Consider the following 26,333-nt stretch of genomic DNA (forward strand, 5'->3'; position numbering starts at 1 on the left):
AACGCATGAAGAAGAAATGCAAAGGTAGAGTGGGTGAGGCGGCAGGAGGAAGTCGGTACCAGTTTTTCTTTGTCTTTTGCCCACAAGTTCCAGAATGTGGCCTCGGAAACGCTTGGCCTCCTCCTCGCTAGCAAAGTTCAAGCCCACTTGTGTCGTCTGTGGGAAAAGAGCACAGGAATGAATATGAAAACAAAAGGCACGACATCAATCCTTGTAGTATAGTAAAAACAAAAACAGAGTTACTTTAAATGCACTCATTAAAGTAAAGTTAAAGTACCAATGATTGTCACACACACACTAGGTGTGGTGAAATTTGTCCTCTGCATTTGACCCATTCCCTTGTTCATCCCCTGGGAGGTGAGAGGAGCAGTGGGCAGCAGCGGTGGCCGCGCCCGGGAATCATTTTTGGTGATTTAACCTCCAATTCCAACCCTTGATGCTGAGTGCCAAGCAGGGAGGTAATGGGTCCCATTTTTATAGTCTTTGGTATGACTCGGCCGGAGTTTGAACTCACAACCTACCGATCTCAGGGCGGACACTCTAACCACTAGGCCACTGAGCAGGTTGTAGTGGCGCAGGCTCCATGAGCAGTCGCGAGTCAACTGTGGCACAAATCTAAGGTGTCTTGATTAAGACATAAGACATGCTTAATACATTCCTGCAGCTGATGCTGTGAGGCAAGTTGGTAATTTTACAGTACTTAAAAAGTAAAAGACCTCATCGCAAACTGTCTTTTGTTAGACATTCAAAACTGGTTTCCATTATGAACAAGGAGGGCGTATTTTTGTTTTAATAACTTTATGATGAAGGTAAACTGCTTGGAATCGTCCTATAAATAGACAACACTACTTAGCAACGTGGTGAGCTATGCAAGGTGTGAACTTACATCCCCAGCAAACGTGATAAAGTATGTCCTGGGGAGGTTGATGGCAAAATTGGTGTAAAGCTCCTGTTCAAACAGCATCTTGCCGTCCTGTGAAGAAAAAAACACACCATGTCAGCCTGGAGTACACAGTACCTCACCAAAGTCAGTACTCTTCTCACATTTGACAGGTTTAACCACCCCTGCTCGTCACCTGTTTTTGTGTATTTAGGATCCCCGTAACTCCTGAAAATGTAAATTCAAACCATGGAGGCGTGGCGGAGATATTTAAAAAAAACAAAAAACGTTTACATCTTTCCAAACAAGCCATTTGGAATTTTGAGACTTTTATGGACATATGTTGACTTAGTTACGGCAGCATATATAATAGATGTGTTTACCCGAGCTTTCTGCGAGTCCGCCATTTTTATTATTTACATATTCAGAATTGTAGTCAATAAAATTCCTTATTTTTCTGTATCATGTTGTTGTGGGGCAGACTGGCTTGTACATGCACATGCATCCTCTGCTGTAGCCATTTCTAATACAAAGTAGCGCAGAGTTCTAACTTATATGTGTCAGTAGACTTGCTGTGGAAGCATTAAAAACTACAACATGGCTAACTGGGTGGAGATGCAATCAAAGGGGGCGTGGCCTGAAGGAGTACTTTGGCATTTGAATAAGACTGCTCACACTTTGGGCGGCGTGGCTCAAGGGTTCCAGGTTTGATTCCTGCTTCCGTTGTCCTTGTGCAAGACACTTTTTCCACCTGATCCCAGCAGGTGGCTTAAAGATGTACATAATAGGTTTCACTCTGTAAAGCGCTTTGAGTCACTCGAGAAAAAGCGCTATATAAATATAATTCGATGTGGACGTGATTTTTGTCATGCTTGCTGCAGCTCGCCTCTTTCGTCAGGGACATCCAGGGACAGGAGTAAAGTCTCTAAACATGAGCACATTCTATAAAAACACCAGACGATGATGCTAGATTTGTTGCTAGTAGTTTTTAATTCAAAAAATAATTAAAAGTCTGTAAACACTTGAAAAAATCTCAACAAAGTACATTGTACAAAAATGAAAACATGGCAAAACGATAAAACATTATGTTAATACTAATTAATAACAGATTTGTTTTAAATGTATGTGTACATTTTTTTTAGCCTTTTTAAAGAAAATCATATCATCATAGCAAATTATGCAAATAACTCGATTACATCATGGTGACCACACCCATAACCACGCCCCCACTGCCACAGGTATCTTGGCAGTTTAGGGGAAACTGTGATTACAGTTTTAAAATAAAATTATAGAAAAACTGTGATTGATAACTGCTCTTTGATAAACTCATGGACTGACAGGAGCTCATGAGCTTAAATGCTAACTGAATACAAGAGACATCAATGTCTTTTCCCATTAAGAATCAATTGTGCACATTGAACCTACAAGCTGTGCTTTTGTAGACAGAGTGATCATTTTAAAATACCAGGGCGAGGTGTTTGTAAGGTGCGTTCAAGAACCGCAGAACAGATTACGACTCCACAATGCCTGCCAGAAACACTAGCAGTGTAGTGTAAAAGACACAAAACATGCAAAGATTGAGTTTTTTTAACTGTGTCTATTTATTTTAGTTATTTAAACACAACTTGGTCATAAGATAATGTTCACTTCAGTGTCTTTAAACTTTTAACTTCCTGAGAATTAGCTGACATTTTCGAGAATACTGGTTCTAAGGAAGTTAACTGACATTTTAACGTGTATTGCTGTAAAACCTCACAAATGGATATTTGGCCTCAGTGACTTCTTGGTTTCAAGGATATTTTCCGGGTGCCGGTTTATCAAGTGGCGTATTACATGCAGCACGGCGAGTTGCATGTTATGTAATTCAATCAAGTTAACAACGCGAGAGAGTTGGTTGGACATGAAGATGATGGAAAAGACATCTCTGGCAAAAATTCAAACTTTGTGTAAATATCTTGACAAATAGGACACTTAAATGATAAATGATAAATGGGTTATACTTGTATAGCGCTTTTCTACCTTGAAGGTACTCAAAGCGCTTTGACAGTATTTCCACATTCACCCATTCACACACATATTCACACACTGATGGCGGGAGCTGCCATGCGGTCACATATGCGGTCCTCTCCAAGGTTTCTCATAGTCATTCACATCGACGTCCCACTGGGGTGAGTTTTTCCTTGCCCTTATGTTGGCTTTGTACCGAGGATGTCGTTGTGGCTTGTGCAGCCCTTTGAGACACTTGTGATTTAGGGCTATATAAATAAACATTGATTGAAGAGCTGACAATCAGATTTGATGACACAATAGTTAAAGACAGTGTCCTGTGAGCAGGGCACGTAGGTCCAAATCCAGTGTAACGCATGTTGTATATTTTTCATTTAAATTTTTAATTGATTGAACGGCATTTTGTGATGAAAATGAAAATCCTTTATTTTCCTGGAAAAATTTCCCATATGGTGAAATGTAAATGTTCAAAGGTATGGTCCATACTTCTGATTTTAGGGACAGCATGGCTCAGATGGTAGAGTGGCTGTGCCAACACCTTGCTCCCAGTGCAGCTCACACTGGTTTATGAATGTTTGATAGTGGTCGGAGGGGCCGTGTTATTGTGAAGCCGGAAGTTTGAGTGTGTGCGAGAAGGTGCCTTGAAGCCAGTGTGTTGACGGGAGACGTGACGGTTGTCAATTAAGAACGTGCCTCTCGATTGCTTCGTTATGCTCTGTCTTTTCTGCTGGGCTTCATCTAATTACAAAACCTCGGTTACACAAACAAGCTTCTTTACCTTTTCGGCTGACAGCGCTGATCTCTTTTTTGTACAAACTACCGCGACTTTGTACCACATTAGTTGCAGCACTTGGTATTTACAGATGTTAATGTCCTACGTGCGGTGGCTGTGCATTTCGAAAAGGCATTGTTTAATTTATCTGTGGTAAACGCAAATAAACTCAGCCAGCATAGTTTGTTGTCCTTTGTTTGCTGTCCATGTAGCAGTCCTGCTCGCGACGCCATCCTCATGTTCATGTTTTGCTTTAAGAAGCTATTTTAAACTCGATGCGTGCCAATGATAAAGTTTGTAGCTGCAATATTAACTATTGACCTCAGTTTTATGTAAAGGTCCGTCGGAGTTTGTTTTGTTTGTTTATATATGTATGTATATATACATATAAGTGTATATACATATATAAACAAATAAATATATACATACTTAGATATGTACATACATACAATATGTATTTATATTTCCATTACACATTTTGAAAATCAGATTAATCACACTTTTGAATGTAGATTAATCATGATTAATTAGGTTATCACAGCCCCCTATATTTGTACACAAAGCAATTTTACAGTCAGAATGTCATACATGAACATTTAAATGTCTTACTTGAATGCACAACATTTACTTGCTCAAAACATATTTTTTAAAGCACCATCGGGTTTTATTTTGAAGTGAAATTTGGCACCAAGCACAACAGTCAAGAGTCTCCTCACTCATCTGTGCTTCATTTTAATCAATAATAATACCTACTCGACATCAAATGTAGCCGATCACCCTGGATGGAGGGGCCCAACATCTGCGGTGACTTCTTAAGGTTTCCTTATTTTCCCTCAGCTGTGGACTTTTGAGTTTCTCCTTGCCCGGATGTGGGTTTAGATCAGGGGATGTCCTTTGAGTTTGTGAAGCCCTTTTAGACACTTGTGATTAAAAGTTATATAAACAAATGTTGATTGATTTGTGATTAAGGGCTATATAAATATATGTTGATTAATATTTCTAACCTGCTTTTAGGCTACATTCTTTTCTTTTCTTTCAACGCCTGAACTTATTATTTTTTTATGTATTTAAATATTGATGATTTAGGAATATAGGGCATCAGAAAAACATTTTAATATTTTCCCTAAAAGGCTAATGATTTGATAGATTACTGCTTTACTAGTAGAATGAATAGTTGCAGCCCTAGAGAGGGGTGAACTCACTTTTGTACAAGCGCTAGCAGAATGTGCCTACCTTGATGTCATAGACTCGGATGAAGTAGGCCCGCTGGGGGTTGTCCTTGATCAGAGAGGCCACACCGATGCATCTCTTGTTCCAGGTGGCGTTCCTGTCTGATGTGAAGACCTGGACCACTGCTGAGGACAAACTCTAGGATGAGAGAGAGAGAGAGAGAGAGAGAGAGAGAGAGAGAGAGAGAGAGAGAGAGAGAGACACACACACAGGGTTAAGCCTCAAGGTCTTCATGGCAAGAATGCAACAGGAAGTAAGCACAGCGGGGAGCTGGGGCACAACTTAATAGTCAATGGATAAGATATACTTTATTAATCCCAAAATGGGGAAATTCTGTGGTTGTGATGCAGATTTTACATAGAGTAACAAAAGTAAAAAGCTAATAAAAAAATTAAAAAAACAATGAAAAATTAAAAACAACTAATAACACCAATATAATTAAATAAAGAACAAAACAAAAATCTATCTATCCAAACACCCACTGAGTGAAAGTTTTTCACACCAAGAAAAAAGAAGATCACAGTAATCACATTAGTGCGTTGTAAGATCTTTTGGCTGTGGGGAGAATAGACCTGTGCTAGTTCTCCTTGCTGCACTTGGGATGTAAAAGTCTAATGCTGAAGGAACTACTCTGGGCCTCCACAGTGTCGTGAATGGGGTGAGAGGGATTAAACATTATGGACGTCACTTTAGTCAACATCATTCTTGTCTTCAGAGCTACTTCATTTGTGACCATTTTAGCACTTTTTAACATCTAATATTCTTTAAGGGGGAACTGCACTCTTTAAAACGTTGCCTATCATTTACAATCCCTATGTAAGACAAGAACACATGTTTTTCTTTTTTTATGCATTCTAATTTGAATAGATACAGCAAGTACCAGGTAGCTAACAATGCAGCTAATAAGAGTACTCTCTTGCGCCCAAAACGCCTTATAAAAGACATCCAAAAAAACGTCAGCAATACTGCATTTACATCTCGTGACCTGAATATTAATGCTAAGAACAGGAAGCTTCTTTATAGGCATTAAAAGGTTTCATAAAAGGGATATGGCCTACCCCTGCATAACCTGTAAAATCCTTCCTGCTTCTTTAGTTAAGACAGTAACTTGTACTATGGTAGACTGACTCCATGTTGTTTTTACAGATTGCTGCAAGGCTTTCCTCGCCATGTGGGGTCGAGTAATTAAGACATAGATGAAAGCATCAGCGAGAAAACACATGCTGAGCTACACGCATGCATACACTCAAAGCATTTTAATTTGTCTTATATTCAAACAAAGCCAAAAGATATCAGGTGTGGAGATGTTTTTTTAAATTTAACATAGGACTGTAAAAAAGTATGACAAAATTCAACAGTGAACGCGTACAAGAAACAGAAATATAAATATGACAGGGGGCGACAGGACAGGAGGCAGGTTGGGTTGCCATGTAAGTGGCGCCCCGTGTTTTTCATCAGGTGTGGCTTCATCTTGTGACTGAGACGTGAACTTAGAAGTAGTTAAACATGGTTCCTGTTCTTTGTTCAAACATTGACAAAAGGTGATGCTCATAATATTATTTTCAAAGAAAACTATAACAATGCAGCTGCATGGCGTCATAGTGCATGTGATTGCACAGTCCACTGAGTGCACACTTAAAATATCCTGTGTCCTCTGCAGTGGACATTTAAATTTTGCATAACAGGGCCATTTCCCCCCCCAAATGTGTACCTCCGACAACAGAAATAGACCAAAACCTGGGCCTGTGCCAATATTCGATAAGTCAATTGACCGGACAATAAATGAAAATGAAGTTGGTAAGTTTGCCAGCCTCGATAATCGCTATGTGTATGCGTTGTTACAGGTTACAAGAGTGGTCACTCTTGCATACGTTTCAGCAGCTGCAAGCGTTTGTACTACAAATAAACGGGAGTAATGATAACCGCTGTAAAACTCCCAATGGTTAATATTACTATTTTAAATTAAAATGATTGAAAAACCGTGATTGATAACCACACGTTGATAAATTATGGAGACTAACTAGCGTTAAGAGTGTTAGCTAGCTTGAATGCTAACATGTAAACAAAAGACATTAATGTAATTCCCCATTAGAACATGTCGTTCTCCAATCTAAACTTGTATAAACACATTACTGTGTAAACAACTGAGCTACCTTATTCACATTAAACATAAAGGCTGTGCTGTTTTTGCACAAAGTTATCTATATAAACTCTAGAGTGTCAAGTTGAAACAAACTCTTACAGGAAGTAAACTCGCGTGACATCACTTAAACCTGAGGTGAAACAACTGATCACCTGATTTACATTTAATAAAAAACATTTTAAAACGTTTACAGTATTTTTCGGCCAACAAGGCGCACTTAAAATCCTTTCATTTTCTCAAAAGTGCACCTTATAACCCAGTGCGCCTAATGTAATGATTAATTCTGGTTGTGCTTACCGACCTCGAAGCAATTTTATTTGGTACATGGTGTAATGATAAGTGTGGCTAGTAGATGGCAGTCACACATAATAGATTTGTGTAGATTGCAAGTTGTCCACTTCAAGCCCAAAACTTTAATGTTTCATTGAGAATATAGAACATTACACGCAGCGCACATGTCAAAATGTTTTACTTAGTTTGGTAAGCTACAAAGTCGCACCGCTCGATGGATTATTGGCGCATCACGGTTACTGTAGTCAGTTGTACTGTGCTTTAACATACTGGTATTATCATGGAAGGACCCCAAACTAGCACCTATTAATTAGGAGACATTACCTGGTGTTTCGTTTGATCTTTTTATGCAAAACCATATTTTCTTACCAATTGGTACCTGCTGTCGTATATTTGGGATCTGCCTAAGTCCCAAAATTTTGTACGTGTCCGCCATTGTAGTCCGTGCCGGTGCTCCTTTTTCTCTATCCTTTTGCTGTGGGGCATTCATCCTCCACTGTATAAAGTAGCGTACAGTTCTAACTTATACGTATCTGTTAGTAGACTCCATATGAACGCGTTAAAAACTACAGGTACAAAAAGATGACGAGGAGAAGACGCAGTCGAAGTGGAGCCAGATAAATAAGACCGCCCACAAAACGGCCGTAACCTAAAGAGACGGCCAGAAAGGGACTTAAATACGGTCTATAAAACATTATCTATGCAACAAAGAACCACCATTAAATGTTATGTAGATGACAAGGAAGTGTTTTAAATGTAGGAAAAAAATCACAATATGACCCCCTTAATAGGCCTTATAATTCGGTGCGCCTTTTCTATGAAAATATACCCACTCATCGGCAGTGCGCCTTATATTTCGGTGCACCATATGGTCAGAAAAGTAATTTAAAATGCCATCCATCTTTCCATTTTCTACCGCTTGTTCCGTTCGGGGTCGCGGGGGGTGCTGGAGCCTATCTCAGCTGCATTCGGGCGGTAGGCGGGGTACACCCTGGACAAGTGGCCACCTCATCGCAGGGCCAACACAGATACACAGACAACATTCACACTCACATTCACACACTAGGGCCAATTTAGTAGAAGAAGATTAACATATACAAATAATATGGCTTTTATGAAGCCAGGACAGTATTTAATGTTTCCTCTGTCAAAAAAGTATAATGTGTGGATATTTATTTTAGTTATTAAAAAAAAAAAACTTGGTTAAAAGACTTAAGCGTGTGTATAATTACTTTTTGAGCACATTACAAAATACCAAAATAATAATAACCGTGATCATGTTGGTCACAATAACCTTACTTAGCCATTTTATTTATTGTTTTGGTTGTGTATATTTAAGGGTCTCCCACAAACCCTTCTTAACAGAGACATAACTTATTGTATTGCTTGTGGTTGTGATTTTTATTAAAGTACAACATTTTGCTGATGGACAGAGTTTTTATTATTTGTTTGTTTTATTTATCGTGGTATTTAAAACTTTACATTTCAATTAAATGTTAAAATAAACGAGAGATACAAGTTTATTGCATTTGAAAGGGTATGCATTATTATTATGTTTTATCATTACATCAGTGGTGAATTTGGTCTCAATAAAATAATGGCAATAATATCAATTATCGACAATAATTTGGAGGTCAATATATTATCGAGCAAAATTTGTTATCGGCCCAGGCCTACCAAAACCGAAATAATATTACAATACATATATCTCCAGGAAAAAACACTTACTTGTTTTAATGACATCAGAGAGTCTTTAAAGCCTGAGGTTTCATTCATGCATGGAGTGCTGATAGTTCCTGACAATGCCAAAGGCTGCAGGAAGTGGAGCTCAGTCCGTGGCGTCATGGCTACACGTTTTTACATACACACTGTCCTTTGTTTTTCGATTCTTGGCTATGGTATTAGTTTATTACAGTTACAATGTGGTACATCACATATTTCCCATTCTTCTTTTATCAGAATAAAAATATATTTCAGCACCAATATTTCCTCAATTGTGAGACACATATTTACAGTTTTTACCCCTGAGAACTTGCATCCGATGCAGTGGGCGTTTGTGTTTTGCATAACAGGGCTATTTTTTCTGATTTGTAACTGAAAAAAAGAAATAGACCAAAATAATAATAATAACCACTGCATAGGACATAGAACTAAATATGCAGCTGTGGTTTAAAGTACAATACTGGGAGAAAGGAAACAGATGTAAAAAGGAGAAATATTAAGTGGGAATCATGTTCGCCTTTTCTAGCACAAATCACCAAATAGGGGCTGACCACAGGACTTCCTGCTGATCAGGCAGTCTGTGCACACACACTGCATATATTGGAACCCTTCCACCTTTTTCTCAATGCTGACAGTGAAAAGCTAGGGAATACCAATGAGTAAGTCTATGAGGAGCTTTGTGTCATAAAATCATGTTCCTCTTTTGACTGACTTTTCAGTTCAAACCACACTCGACCCATTTGCACAGATAAGGAACACAAAAAGGTGTATCGCAGCATTTCATATGCAAAACAAGCAAACTGTGAAAGGCAACAAGAGAAACATGGGTAACTCTTGATTTTTTTTTACGTGCATTTTAATTAGATTGGTGGCATGTCTCTTTCTTTCACGCAAAGAAACCAGCACGATTGCGAAGAATGCTGCCAATTCCTCGTCTTTGTCACGTGCCAAGTGACATAAGCGGCAAAGGAATGCTGTCGCAGCATTTCTGAGCAGGCTAAAACACACCCCAGATATGTGTGTGTTCATAGAAAGGAACAAAACACACACAAACACAAAAGTCCTGGGACAGAAAATGTCAGTTTGGGTCAATCGTCATTTTCAGGAACCTCTTTAAGGAAGCAACCTGAGATGAGACCATGTCAACATCATTATATAGTAATAAAAATAGTTAGGTGATAATATAATAAACTTATCAAGATTTTAAAAGAAGCTACAATTAGTGGGTACATGTATTTTGCACTCCAGACCACTGGAAGCATTATATTTCAAATCTGTTTGATTTAGCCACAATAGTTCAAATTTTATTTCAAACCTTAATTTTTACCAACAAATAAGGATGTACCAATATGAAAATTTCATATTACGTTTATTGTGACCAAAATAATCACTGTTATTATCATTACAGTATTGTTGAATGTGCTAAAAAAGTACTTAGACATATACTAAATTATTGTTGACAAGTTTTATTTAGGAAAATAAAATAAATAAACAATTAGACACACACATTATACATTCCTTGGCAGAAAAAACTTTAAATATTGCTTTTACCCTTTAAGAGCATAGTAGTGTTATCTATTGTATTTAAACGTTTACCTTTTCATTTGTAAAGTTTTTAGAAAATGTTTTTAATGTTAAAGGCAAAACGAGTGTTGCATGTCTGTTTTATGTGACGTGAGTTCCCTTCCGGTTGTAGACACCTCAATGTCATTTTCCTCGAGTAGAGATTTAGAGATCTACCACTCTGTGCTGCTGGTTCAATGTACGGTACACAATTTAATATCTTAGTTGTTCATACAACAATGTGTGGATACGTCATCACAACATCAGGTTTCGGTGAGCAAAGTTTTTTTCCGGCAGCCGAATTTTCGGTGCATTACGAGGCAATAGTGATGCATTTGTAATATATGAAGATCTATATATAATATACTTTGATTCGTAAGAGATAGTGATTGTGGAAGGACCGGAATAGATGTGTAAGCTGTCCCGTATTTGTTTACATGTTACGTACATTGCATAAGTTGTTAACATAAGTGAGTCGAAAAATTAGATCCATGCTGATGTCAGTGTTGCCTCTACTCAACAGCCATAAAAAGATTGGAACCCTCCCAAATATTACACAATATAAATCAGTTCAAACATTATATTACTTTAATTTATTTTCAGATTGAAAAAAACCCACACATTTTTAAGGTGTGGTGACTTATTTTATTTTGTAGCAGTAGTAGCAAATGACTTCCTTGTTCATTTAAAGTTCAGTCAACTTCCTTTGTTTTCACTTTATTGAACTGCGCATGCAAGTGACGTCAAAGCCGCATTGAGGCCTGTGCGCGTTTACACTGGAGTCTGATAAAGATCACTTTTACTTGCAGTGTAAACAGCCAGCTGAAAAAAATCAGATTTCGAAAAAAAATCAATTTGGGCCACTTTGGCCTACGTTGTAAACATACCGGTAGTCTAAAGACTGGCAGGACAATATCTGATCTGTTTAGAAGCGGCTTTACACTGTGGATAGATAGACTACGCGCTCTTTGCTGCTTGTTTTCAAATTGGAGTCGGTATTCTGACAAATCATGCAACTCCTGCATGTGTGTAACAAGGAATATTGAAATGTAATTGTGTCTCCCGGAGCGTGCATCCCTTTTGAAGGAGTCTTTCACTCAAATACAACATTTGGCATGTAAACACTAGGACACAGCTGCGGTAAATATCGGCTCGGCAGATCCATCAGTCAATCACAAGTCAGCTAAAAAAGGCAGATATTGGCCCCTGATCTGATCCCATGATTAGAATTGTGACCTCCCTAATTTTAATCTAAAACATTAATATTAACCATCAGGAGTTTTTCCGCAATTTATTATCATTACTAGGCCTGGGCGATATGAGTTAAAATTTAAACCTCCAATTTTTTTATACAAAAAATATGATTTACGATTTTTCCCAATTTCCCCTCCCAACTTTTTAAAGAAACAAAAAAATACAAATGACTGAGATAATTCCCAACAAGTTCCACTTTTATTTGATCAAAAACTAGTAGTTACACTGCATATTGCCCCTAGTTTTGTTCTTTTTAGACCAGATATAAATTGCGCTTTGTTGGAACAATTTTCAAATAACTAAATTCAGAGCTTCCTCTGAGAGGCAATGCTTCTGTCTGGAATAAAATACTTCTATGAACAAAAATGTAGCATTGCACAGTAAAGATTCCAATAATCAATAAATAGTAATAATAATTAATCAATCAGATCAATAAAATGCGAACTTAAAACTGATGTCTTGAATAAAATACTTCTGTAAACAAAAATGTATATTGTACATTGTATGCAAATAAATAATCAAGTAAAACATCAAGATGACTCTATAGTTTTAGTAAGTGGATAAAAGCAGGTTTTTCCATTGTACATGCACCACATCTTGGCAGTGTGCAGAGTGACCCCTTTAGAGATCGCTCTGTGCTCCTTTTTTTTTTTTTTCCAAATCACACATGGTACCTTGTGTAAATGATATCACCACAGGAATATGCTTTTTAGCAGGAATTTGTTGTTCCTTTTTGCGGTCTTGTTCGCCTCGTAAAGAGTTGCATTTCCCCTACTCGGATGGATGCTTTTGTTTCAGATGCTGGAATACATTTCTTGTGCTGCTTCCTTTTTCTAAACAAACGTTACATGCTACTGTAACCAGCCAACAAACATCTATTGCAGTGATCCTCAACAGGCGGACCGCGGTCCATGTCCGGACCCAGCGACGTGTCCGTCCGGACCCAGCACAAATTATAGTAAAAAAAAAAAAATAAATAAAAAAAAAATAAAATAAAAATTATTATTATAATTATAATTATTATAAAAAAATATAATAATGGTATTTATCTGTGAGTTATCGCTAGCGCAAGTCAACGTTCTTTGTTGTTTTTAGTCAAATATCTCCACGTTTCGTTTACACTTCTCGTGTCTCACTCACTCCGTCTCTCTCTCTCTCTCTCTCTCTCTCTCTCTCTCTCTCTCTGAGAGAGAAAGAGAGAGAGACGGAGTGAGAGCGAGAGAACGCCACTCTGATTGGCTAATTCCGGGGTATGGGTTGTCATCTCTTTCACAACGACGCGCTGATAGGCTGTTACCACCTTGGTCATGTGCACAGTGCATGGAACCTTTCGCTGCAGGCACACAGTTGTCTCGTATCGCTACTTCGCTAACTGTTCACTTGTCAGTCACTGAATGTGAATCAAATCACAATGGCATGCTCCAAGTTGGGTCAGGCTGGTAAAAGAAAGGTGGACAGGGAAAACCGACGTTTCAAGGAAGAATGGACAGAGCAATATGTTTTCATCCTACCTACTGCAAGTACCAGACCAATGTGTCTACTATGCAACACTACTGTTGCTCTGGTGAAAAGTGAAAATCTGAAACGTCACTATCTGAAAGAGCACCGCGAATTTGAAGAGACATTTCCTCATGATTCAGAGCTAAGAAAAAAAGAAATCACGAGGCTGAAATAGCCATATGAAACATCAAGCAAGATTTTTGTTAAATCTATGACACAACAACAAATAGCAACAGAGCAGTAACGTGCGGTGAGGTTGATGGCTGGTGAGGCACTGACTTCAACACAGTCAGATTTACAAACATATGAACCCTAAAGAGTATCTTATTCACCATTTGATTGGCAGCAGTTAACGGGTTATGTTTAAAAGCTCATACCAGCATTCTTCCCTGCTTAGCACTCAGCATCAAGGGTTGGAATTGGGGGTTAAATCACCAAAAATGATTCCCGGGCGCAGCGCCGCTGCTGCCCACTGCTCCCCTCACCTCCCAGGGGGTGATCAAGGGATGGGTCAAATGCAGAGGACAAATTTTTTCAAAGTTCTTATTTATTTTTGTTTCAAAGAAAATATTTCATGTATTTTATTGGATATTTATTTTATTTTTGTTAATTTTAAGAAAATGTTAAACTACCTACCTCCTGCTATTATATAAGCTTGACCGATAATAAACGGACCCAGCCTGTTTCAAAAAAACATTTGTGGACCTTCAAGATTTGTACTTGAGGACCCCTGATCTATTGTATACTCCAGACCACCACGGGTACTCATATTTCATTTTCGTCTAAGAAATGTTACTAAGATCTTAGGAACCCAAACAATTCAGCCATGTTGCTGCTTTTAAAGTGAGATTGTTCACATAGAAATATCCACTAGCACCCCGAAAAGGACAAGCGGTAGAAAATGGATGGATGTTGTAAAGAAAAAACGTTAACAAGGGTGGAATAACATTATCTGGAGTTGTACGCTAAAATTACCACTAAAGAGTTGTGCAAAAAATGTAGCTGGATGGTGCATGAGCCAAAGAAGAAACCAATAAATGTTGACATAGATGCTTATGAAAAGATACCAATCAAGTAATTTTCACTTTCACGAATGGACATATTTTTGTAAATGTGTTTGCCAATGTTATTCTTATTAGCAGGTTTACACAAAATACAACTACCGGTAGTCTGATTTTTACGAACATTTGTCGAGGTGTGGCGTAACCCAAGTAACACCCATTTATAGTAGTTTGGCGTAAATCCATACAGATACAAAACATTTGCACTTCAAAAAGGTAGATTTTAACAGTCATTTTCTTTTTTAGGGTGTCGTCCGTGTTCGTTAGTACCGCAGGTCGTCCAGGCGGGGTAAGGGGTAAAGTTTTCAACTAGCAATAATCGCGCCTCAGATTTCAGACTTCATGGGCTACGATACTGGTGCAGTATTACGGGTACATAAAAACTACTACTCAGATAGTTACAAAAAGTTTGCAAAAGCCAAAGAAGAGGGGCCCGCATCATATTGTCAGAAAAACAACAACAGTAAAAATGGAAGTAAAAAACAGTAAAAAATCAGAATGTAATGAGAAAAAGCTGAAATGTTCGAACTAATAATTAATAATAATATACTTAGTCACCTATACCACAAAGTTTTGTCTTTATATATAAATAAACAATTTTAATAAAAAACTATCAAAATGTGGCCCCTGGCAGAAAAAGTTTGGACATCTCTCCTGGTACAGATTCAGGAATGGTTACTCTGCTAATGGACAAAATAATATTTCTGTAAGTTTGTTTCTAGTTAGTTAGTTTTTTAATTACGTAAAACTACTGAGATTTAAAAAAAATAAAAAATCATATAACTAAACCATTTAGTATGGCGTGGATCCATATAATGGAATAGATGCAGAAAATGCATACTTTCGCTCACAAAATATTTACATTTCCCCTAACGTTTCCTTTTTATGGCGTCATACTTTATAGCAGGATTACAGAAAAACTACTAACCCCATTTTTTTTTAATAAAAAATGGCCAAAAGATGGGCCATAAGCCAAGAAAGAACAATTTACAGTTTGGCATGAAGCCGTACTACGGTATGGATACAGGGGTGTCTAATTTCACTAATGGACAATGTTATATTTTCATAAATTAGTTTGCGTGTGTAATTATTTTTGGACATCGAGATTACACAAAAATTACTCGAGTAAATGTGCCAAGAGGTGGGATATAAACCAAGGAGGAAGCCTGTACATCTTGGCATTATAGCTCCAGGAATGTTAACTTTTGCTATTTTTGTCTTTTATTTGCGAGGGTCATTCTTTTTAGCAGGGTTACACAATTTACTATTATGCTTTTGATAGTCCATCCATTAATTAGGGGTCTAACGATTTGTTTTAACAACAATTCGATTTGATTCAGAATTTCTGATTGCCGATACGATTCAGGGACGGTATTTATTTAGAACGATTCGGTGACTTTAAATCGATTCAGTAACTTTTGAAATAAATACTGGATATCGAACATTGCAGGTGAAGTTTCCTATATTCCTATTATTTTTTGTAAGGGAATTATGTAATAATGAATTATGGATACAAACAAGCTAGTAAACAATTATTGGCCAATGTATTCACATCTTCTTTGAATAAAGTGCAACCAACACTTTAGGTTGAATTAACAAGAGGAAACATTTTCTGCCCACATTTCCAACATTCAAGCAAGTTTCCATAAAACTACAGTAACCAACATTTTAAGAGTAGAATTACCAGCTAAATAAAGTTCCCCAGTATTTGTTCTGCGCCCTGGCATCACCGATGAAGGACAGCGTCCCGGTCGTGTAGAAGCCCCTCACTTCCCAATTTCCATACCACCTTGATCCATCTGTTGTATTTATTTGTTTCTGACGAAATTACTTTTCCTAGCTGCCGTAGTCGCTTCATGTTGTTGGGTTTCAGAAGTCGATGTGTCACTGTAACTAGCTCTGCTGTCACTTCCATTGTGTCAGCCGCGTCCTTTGTGGCTTAAAGTTTAGTTGTGGCTTTATATTATATTGTTGTATCGTTTGTCTTAGTTGTGGCTTTACAATCGTGCTGTAGCTGAAAGTTTGTGTGTCGTAAACAATGATATTGTCTTGTGGCGTTTGCATTTATTATGACCTTTCTCTACCACCGTGGCGATCTGCCATTTTTGTTTTGATGACGCCACAGACAGGCAGGGCAGGCAGACTTAACGTTTAACGTCCTTATCATTAAAAGTGCTAAATTTGGTTTGTGTATGTCACGGCCATTCATTTTTTGTTTGGAATGGAAAAATGATTTTACATAAAAACCTATTTTCCCTGTTTTTTAGTTTGATAATCCATCCATCTTCTACAGAGTCTCTTTTGGGTATCCTCGTCTGTGAGTGATCCGGAACAACAACAGAAGAAGAGCGATATACACGGACCCGTTTGCCTACTTAATAGAGAACCAATAAAAAGTGTCACATACCATGTCTCTGGACATAAAAAAACCCCCAGAAGGTAACTCCTGATCACGACAAACTTGTTTTGACAACACCGTTCTTCCTTGTCTTCTTCTGCTGTTGTTGTTTTGGGTCACTCACAGACGAGAATACAGAAAAGAGACACTGCGCATGTGCAGTTCACTCATATAATACTCGTTTTAATTCCTATTTTCGATTTTCAAATACATTATTAAATTCGGATAAAAGATAATCAGTGGTCGAGCGTTAAGGCCAGCAAGGCCTTCTCTGCTGGCCTAACATAAATCATGATCATATATTGATAAAAGTTAATTTCATTCTTAATTTAATTTACTTTCCCTAAATATATAAAAGTATCCATCATATCCTCTTCATATCTTATTAGGCTCCAGTGCTGCTGCTTTTACGTTAGAGCTTTTATCCAATCAGAATTCAGTTAGTTTGTTGCCAGCGATGTATGAAATCTGTCGGAGGCCTTCTGAATCGACAACGCGTCGGTCTGTGCAGTGTAGGCCAACATGGCACATACAGTTGACAGACGGTTGCGATAGCCAATCAGATCACGAGGTGTTGACAGTAACCCTTCGAGGTTGCTTCAAGTTATAATGTTGAACGTGACTTTCACGCCGCCTGTGATTGGATACTCACTTGTGACTAATAAGTGAGGATCCAATCACAAGTTGTAAGTTGCGAGAGCAGGAAGTACCGCACCAGAGCCTTACCCAGCTTGCAGAGAAATCTGCCATCGACCCGCTTTTTTAAGCCACACGGAAAGATAGCAAAACGTTGATTATGTTCAGAATCAGAATCAGTATAGTTTTTTATTGCCATTGTTTGAGAACGGGTTCACAAACTAGGAATTTTTCTTAGTGCAATCGTGCAACATAAAACACATAACACAGAATAGGTAATAAAATGAGCTGTAACTGAGCTATCAGATCTAATTATTGCTGATATATTTGCAAAGTCATTTTCAAGAAGGACATTTCAAGAGAGGCGAGATCTTCTGAGACGAGGTGGGCCGAACCCCGAGCTAGCTAACCTGTCCCAGCCGGTGAGAGGGTTTGTCCTCCACTTCCAATCTAATCAACCCCTGGCTTCCGATGGGTGTCGTAAATTGTGAATCAAAATACTTTATTTCTTTATTTTCTTCACGTTTAATATGTTTTACGATTATGTTAATTTTGACAGTACCACGCAGAATATGTTTCAATTGCTGATGCGGGTTTATTGATGTTTAAATGCGCCAGAAAATAGCCCGTTTTGTACACTATGAGGTGAGTCAATGCCCCGTACTACTTAAGTGTGTTTTTGCATGGTATTTCTAAATGGTAAATAAATGGTAAATGGGTTATACTTTTCAAGCGCTTTTCTACCTTCAAGGTACTCAAAGCGCTTTGACACTATTTCCACATTCACCCATTCACACAAACATTCACACACCGATGGCGGGAGCTGCCATGCAAGGCGCTAAACACGACCTATCAGGATCAAGGGTGAAGTGTCTTGCTCAAGGACACAACGGGCGTGACTAGGTTGGTAGAAGCTGGGGATCGAACCAGGAACCCTAAGGTTGCTGGCACGGCCACTCTCCCAACGGCGTCACACCGTCCCAATTTCGTACCATTTCTCCAGCTGTGGTCATGTGGTGACATAAATCACGGTATTATGATTGGTATTTATTAAAGTCAACCACTGCGGCGAATGGATAACAATCTGTTTTCCATGTTTTATTATCAAACTAAAAAACGAGGACAATTTATTTTTATGTTAAATTATTTTTCTATTCCAAACGAAAAACGGATGGCCGCAACGTACACGGATCTAACTTCATATAAAGTCTGCCGTTCTCAAATCCAATGTTTTCCTTTTCTAGTATAATTAAAATCGATCAATTCGATCTTGGAATGATACCTATCTTCTGGAAGGCAAACTTGCCGAGCACAGATCTAAGAATCTAAGGAATATACATCGATATATTGATTTTGATTAATTGATTGAAACTTTTATTAGTAGATTGCACAGTGAAGTACATATTCCGTACAATTGACCACTAAATGGTAACACCCGAATAAGTTTTTCAACTTGTTTAAGTCGGGGTCCACTTAAATTGATACATGATACAGATATATACTATCAAATATATACTAACATCATAATACAGTCATCACACAAGATAATCATCAGAGTATATACATTGAATTATTTACATTATTTACAATCCGGGGTGTGGGATGTGGAGGAGGAGGGGGTTAAGTTTGGTTGGTATCAACACTTCAGTCATCAACAATCAGCATCAACAATTGCATCATCAGAGAAATGGATATTGAAACAGTGTAGGACTGACTTGGTAGGATATGTACAGCTAGTAGTGGACATAGAGAGAGAGATCAGAAAGTATAAGAAAAAGTGTCTACATTTGATTGTTTACATTTGATTATTTACAATCCGAAGAGGTATTATGTGGAAGGGAGAGTGTTAGTTTAGGGTTGTAGTTGCCTGGAGGTGTTCTTTTAGTGCGGTTTTGAAGGGGGATAGAGATGCCCTTTCTTTTACACCTGTTGGAAGTGCATTCCATATTGATGTGGCATAGAAAGAGAATGAGTTAAGACCTTTGTTAGTTCAGAATCTGGGTTTAACGTGGTTAGTGGTGCTCCCCCTGGTGTGGTTATGACGGTCATTTACGTTAAGGAAGTAGTTTGACATGTACTTCAGTATCAGGGAGGTGTAGCGGATTTTATAGACTAGGCTCAGTGCAAGTTGTTTTACTCTGTCCTCCACCCTGAGCCAGCCCACTTTGGAGAAGTGGGTAGGAGTGAGGTGTGATCTGGGGTGGAGGTCTAGAGGTAATCTGACTAGCTTGTTCTGGGATGTTTGGAGTCTAGATTTGAGGGATTTGGAGGTGCTAGGGTACCAGGAGGTGCATGCGTAATCGAAAAAGGGTTGAACGAGAGTTCCCGCTAGAATCTTCATGGTGCTTTTGTTGACCAGAGAGGAGATTCTGTAGAGAAATCTCATTCGTTGGTTGACCTTTTTAATTACCTTGGTTGCCATTTTATCACAGGAAAGATTAGCCTCTATGGAACCTAGGTAGGTGACCTCATCCTTCCTTGTGATAACAATGTCACCCACTTTTATAGTGAAGCCATTGACTTTCTTAAGGTTGATGTGGGACCCAAATAGGATGGATTCCGTTTAACCCAAGTGTATGGATAGCATGTTGTCAATGCCAAGTGATTTCCTGTATAATTTTAGAAGGGTGGTGTTGCACAAGTAAGTGTAGTCAGACTGGTAAAGCAGGGCTCTTATCAAGATTTTGGGACATAAGTAGGGGGGAAAAAAACAAAGAGTTGTCTCTCGTCTGCACATTCCTTAGTCGGACACACTTCCCGAAAACAAGTCAGGTTCGGCAAACGTTACATAATACCGGCTTTAAAAAGTAGCTGATTGATTTTGCAGCTAACTTGACTGCTGAATCCAAGCGGGGTTAAGAGAACATTTCCTGTGTGACTCCAGGTGTGTCAACACTCAATTTGGAGGCCTAAAAACTGGAGTAAAAGATATAACTGCCAAGCGGCATTTTTAACACCGCTGTCTGGGCTATCAAAACAAACCAACCGCCTTCACTTTTCGGGTAAAAGCTGCTAACCAACACAAAACAACAACAACAACAAGTTAGCTTTGGTCTTTGAACAGGAAGTAAATGAGCGTGCTTAAACTTAATGATGAAAGGGAAAAAACTTACAATGCATTTCCTGCCAAGGTGGTTGAAAATGGACTCATTCTCTTGCGGCGTCAGCAGTATGGAACCGACATTGGATTGCCGCTGCTGCTTAAGAAATCCACTCATCATCGATGAAGGAATAAATTGAAGTTTGACTCTAAGAACCGAGTCCAAAACGATCCATAAACAATACTCGGGTCATCCGTGGCCTTCCTCCGACCACCCTGCTTCTCAAGTCGGTTTAACCCCAGCGATAGCACAGTTGTGCTTTTATAAAGTGTGCGCCCTTTTTAAGAACGGCGGTCCCGGTTTGACTTCTTGATGAGATAAGGTGAAAACGAGAGCGGAAAACGGTAAAAACTTTCCTGGGAAGTCCGACAGCCTGAGAGCCCGCAGCCTGTTCCATCCAACATGGCAGTGGCAGGACGGGTCCATTCATTCAAATGGGGGTGACACGTGGATTTCACTGTGTCTTTTACACGTAACAAGAAATAAATAACACATGAAAACAATCCAATAATGTAATTGAAATATAATAAATTATCATGAATAAATATTATTATAAATATGAAGTTAAGTGCCTTCCTTATTGACTATAAAATGGTGAGTTCCCCTCTCCGGTGTGGTACGGTCCAGTCCGCCCCTGGCTTTTATGACAGGAATGTGTGCAGTGCTGAATGGGAGGAGGTGAGTCCAGAGACAAGGTGGATGTTGCCAGCATAATATTCTCAGCTCCTTCTCTTACTTTTAAATTCATGCAACACCACCTTTACATTCAACACATCAAATGATGACCCGCTCTGCCTGAAAGAAGCAAAGGGACTAGTATCACGAGTTCTCCCTTTGATTTAAAAGACTAATTTGCTGCTGGAATGATTCATGACAATGCACTAAAAATAGCATTTAATACATTGAGGTAAAATGAAGATTGCTCCAGTTACTTTGTATACCCTCGGGGGTAACATTACCAGCACACGCATGTTATTCCTGCATGTATACGTTTTCTAGCTGGTCCACATTGGGGTCAAGGGTGTTCACCCATGATGGGTCCCCAGTTCCTCGCATGCCACATATTGACATCCATTCACACTCACATTCAAACTTATGGACACATTCGCATATCTCTCCATGCACCATATTGCAATTTCTGTTGTCATAACCTGCCTGTGTGAAAAAAAAAATCTATGTCCTCACTTGCATGACTCATTTCATCAGTAGCTTAATGCCCGGGGCCATTTTTGCAACATGCTGCGTCATGCTCGTCAATGGGTGTTGCATTGTGGAAAGAAAATACACCTCAGATGTGTTTTGGCACAGGCTTTATTTAAGGCACTTATAGAAACATTTTGTGCTTTCTGTTGCCGGATGTGTTATCGAGCAACATTGCAGGCTTGTGAAGGCGCTTTTAAGGCACTGAGGATACTGCAGACTCATGCAAACAAAGTCCTGACAAAATTAGACTTTATATTAGAGCTCTGCTGCCTTATATGTGACTGTGCACAGTAGGCACATCGAAGTTAAGCAGACGTGTGCTTTCACGTGCTTTGTCGCCCAATTGAATCTCCTAAGAGATTCTGGGGAAACTTGAAAAACCTGACTGACAAGCGGAGAAAAAAAGAACAGAAACTTTGAAGCGCTCCACCTTACATTTGCTTTTACCCATGAGGCTTCAGTTCCTTTTCGATGTGTGGAAGTGTTCCCAAAACATCAAATCAAATCAAATCAACTTTATTTATAAAGCACATTTAAAATTTACCACAGGGGTTCCGCTTCACTTAAATTACCCCTTCTCTTAGTGTTAATGAAACAAGCCGAAGTAGCAGCTTTGCGTTCGTTTAGTCTTGTCTGTGGTAGTGAGTTTTCGAAAATTACTTTCAAAAAGTAATTAATTATAGTTACTTGTTACTGTACCAAAACAGTAATTGAATTACTGGCATAATTACTCTTTAATAAATGTAATTAATTACTAGGGAAAGTAAGTAATGCATTATTAAAAAAAAAAAAAAACTTCAAATATTTGGTATATGCAGTTGAGAGACGTTTCATGAGAGGTGAGTGTGTGTGCCTTTAAAAAGTGGTGCCTGTTGCCTAGTGACGGTGTGATGTCGGTGAGAGCCTGCTCAGAACAGCATTTTAGCTCAGCTGTGTTTGCTAGCTAAGCAGCGGCAGTTTCGACAGAACACTGCCAGTGACGGCAGCTCAGTTGAATCTTTTCACTGGATTGTGTCAGCGCTAGTTGTTAAAGAGCTTGAATGTGCTTTGATGTCTGTTCTTGTCTCCTTATCATCAAACGGGATATTGTTGGATTGCAAGCTTGTCACTTCAATTATTGATTTGTTGTTCATTATTCTCTTGTAGTATTAGTCAGACTGTGTGTACTTAGCCTACATGTTGTTTGCTGTGTGATGTTGCCTCTTCTTATTTTATACCAAGATCATTTTAGTGTGGCGCTGGTTGTTGCTGTCCTTAGTAAAAACTTACTCCCTGTGGTGGACCCACTGGAGGCGAAGTTGTAAATAAAGATGTAGTTTTGCCAGTTTTGTTGATGTGCCACTGTTAGCCTGCTATGCTAACAGCAGAGTGATGTTGTCATTTGTGACACAGCTGCTAACCTGCTAGCATTCCACTGCTAACTCATATTTGATCACTGGTGTTGTAAATAGAGTTTGTAATTATTCATTATTATTATTGTCATCATTATTATTATTGACTTTATTATTGACCCCCCCCACCCCCCTTTTTTGCTATGCGGCAAGCCCCAAATACACCCCTGATCAGACCATAATTGTCTACTATGACAGAGCAGTGATTTCAATACACACTGCTGAGTATTTCAACCAATCAGATTGATGGCATTTCGTAGTGCCCTCCCTCTACAACCAAGTTCGTCCCACAAACAATATGGCGTGAGCATTGAGACAGACGCTAAAAATCAGTAGATTTGTTTTTATTTTCAGAAAAAAAGGTTCTTAGGTGTGCATGGGGCGCTTGTAATGGAAACAAACAACATGTTTACTTGACCCATGTCCTGGGAAACTTATCAAGGAGCTTTTTGTATTATTAGGTCCATCAGTGCTAGATATTATAAACTTATCACTTTCCTCTGGCACTGTTCCACTAGCATTCAAAAAAGCGGTTATTCGTCCTCTGCTCAAAAGACCTAACCTCGATCCTGACCTCATGGTAAACTACCGGCCGGTGTCCCACCTTCCGTTTATCTTGAAAATCCTCGAAAAAATTGTCGCACAGCAGCTAAATGAACACTTAGTGTCTAACAATCTCTGTGAACCTTTTCAATCTGGTTTCAGGGCAAATCACTCTACGGAGACAGCCCTCGCAAAAATGACTAATGATCTACTGCTAACGATGGATTCTGATGCGTCATCTATGTTGCTGCTTCTTGGTCTTAGCGCTGCTTTCGATACCGTCGATCATAAAATTTTATTAGAGCGTATCAAAACACGTATTGGTATGTCAGACTTAGCCTTGTCGTGGTTTAACTCTTATCTTACTGACAGGATGCAGTGCGTCTCCCATAACAATGTGACCTCGGACTATGTTAAGGTAACGTGCGGAGTCCCCCAGGGTTCGGTTCTTGGCCCTGCACTCTTTAGACATCATACGCAAATACGGTGTTAGCTTTCATTGTTATGCTGATGACACCCAACTCTACATGCCCCTAAAGCTGACCAACACGCCGGATTGTAGTCAGCTGGAGGCGTGTCTTAATGAAATTAAACAATGGATGTCCGCTAACTTCTTGCAACTCAACACTAAGAAAACGGAAATGCTGATTATCGGTCCTGCTAAACACCGACATTTATTTAATAATACCACCTTAACATTTGACAACCAAACAATTACACAAAGCGACTCGGCAAAGAATCTGGGTATTATCTTCGACCAAACTCTCTCGTTTGAGTCGCACATTCAGAGTGTTACTAAAACGGCCTTCTTTCATCTCCGTAATATCGCTAAAATTCGTTCCATTTTGTCCACTAGCGACGCTGAGATCATTATTCGTGCGTTCGTTACGTCTCGTCTCGATTACTGTAACGTATTATTTTCGGGTCTCCCTATGTCTAGCATTAAAAGATTACAGTTGGTACAAAATGCGGCTGCTAGACTTTTGACAAGAACAAGAAAGTTTGATCATATTACGCCTATACTGGCTCACCTGCACTGGCTTCCTGTGCACTTAAGATGCGACTTTAAGGTTTTACTACTTACGTATAAAATACTACACGGTCTAGCTCCATCCTATCTTGCCGATTGTATTGTGCCATATGTCCCGCCAAGAAATCTGCGTTCAAAGAACTCCGGCTTATTAGTGATTCCCAGAGCCCAAAAAAAGTCTGCGGGCTATAGAGCGTTTTCTATTCGGGCTCCAGTACTATGGAATGCCCTCCCGGTAACAGTTAGAGATGCTACCTCAGTAGAAGCATTTAAGTTCCATCTTAAAACTCATTTGTATACTCTAGCCTTTGAATAGCCCCCTTTTTTTTAGACCAGTTGATCTGCCGTTTCTTTTCTTTTCTCCTCTGCTCCCCCCTATCCCTTGTGGAGGGGGAGACACACAGGTCCGGTGGCCATGGATGGGGTGCTGGCTGTCCGGGGTCGGGACCCGGGGTGGACCGCTCGCCTGTGTATCGGTTGGGAACATCTCTGCGCTGCTGACCCGTCTCCGCTCGGGATGGTTTCCTGCTGACCCCACTGTGGACTGGACTCTTACTGTTATGCTGGATCCACTATGGACTGTACTCTCACAATATTATGTTAGACCCACTCGACATCCATTGCATTCGGTCTCCCTAGAGGGGGGGGGGTTACCCACATATGCGGTCCTCTCCAAGGTTTCTCATAGTCATTCACATCGACGTCCCACTGGGGTGAGTTTTTCCTTGCCCTTATGTGGGCTCTGTACCGAGGATGTCGTTGTGGCTTGTGCAGCCCTTTGAGACACTTGTGATTTAGGGCTATATAAATAAACATTGATTGATTGATTGATTGATTGATACACAGTGCTTCCAGGAAGTACTCACATCGCTTTACTTCTTCCACATTTTGTTGTGTTACAACTTAATTCCATGGAATAAATTCATTTTTGTCCTCAAAATTCTCAAAAAAGACATCCTGAATGAAAACCAATGGTTCCCATTCAATCTGATGGAGCTTGAGAGTTGCTGCAAAGAGGGATGGGCAAAGAGGACGGCAAAACTGCTAAAAAATAGGTGTGCCAACTTGTGGCATCCTATTCAAAAATATATGAGGCTGTAATTGCAGCCAAAGGTATTGAGTAAAGGGTCTGAATACATATGTGATGTTTTTGTAGTTTTTTAGTTTTGATTAATTTGCAACGTATTTTATACAAACCTTTTCACATTGTCATTATGGGGTATTGTGTGTAGAAGTTTGAGGACAAAAATAAACATTTTCCATTTTGGAATAGGGCTGTGACATAACAAAATGTGGAAAAAGTGAAGTGCTGTGAATACTTTTCGGATACACTGTAAAATATCTGGAATGACTGGAGGGAGCAAAACTCTCCATTTCCAAAACTGAAGACAAACTATAACAAATGTCTTTGATGGAGCAGAGCTTGATTGTGAGAGACTGCATTTTTATGTGAACGTTGCAGGGTAGTTTATACAAATCAGGCTGATGAAGTATAAATGAGTGGTAGAGTATATTTCTGCGCTGATGCCTTGCAAATAAACAGACAATATTAGGTCATATTTCTTTTACTAACATGTAAGTGATTAAAATACAAAGCAATAAGATACA

The 26,333-nt window shown here is 39.0% G+C and overlaps 1 protein-coding gene across 1 annotated transcript in view; it reads right to left on the reverse strand.

Annotated features, from left to right (window-relative positions):
- The window catches only part of LOC133606610 (actin nucleation-promoting factor WASL-like), a 32,959-nt gene extending 11,981 nt beyond the window's left edge, over window positions 1-20,978 (reverse strand). Inside the window, exons 1-4 of the mRNA XM_061960719.2 lie at window positions 20,571-20,978; window positions 4,893-5,027; window positions 887-973; window positions 60-156 (exon numbers count right to left, since the gene is read on the reverse strand). Of these exons, the coding sequence (XP_061816703.1) occupies window positions 60-156; window positions 887-973; window positions 4,893-5,027; window positions 20,571-20,678 (427 nt within the window). The 5' untranslated portion in view covers window positions 20,679-20,978. The remainder of the gene's footprint in view (window positions 1-59; window positions 157-886; window positions 974-4,892; window positions 5,028-20,570) is intronic.
- Between the last annotated feature and the right edge of the window lie 5,355 nt (window positions 20,979-26,333).

This window comes from Nerophis lumbriciformis, linkage group LG05, assembly GCF_033978685.3.
Source record: "Nerophis lumbriciformis linkage group LG05, RoL_Nlum_v2.1, whole genome shotgun sequence".
Lineage (NCBI taxonomy): Eukaryota > Metazoa > Chordata > Actinopteri > Syngnathiformes > Syngnathidae > Nerophis > Nerophis lumbriciformis.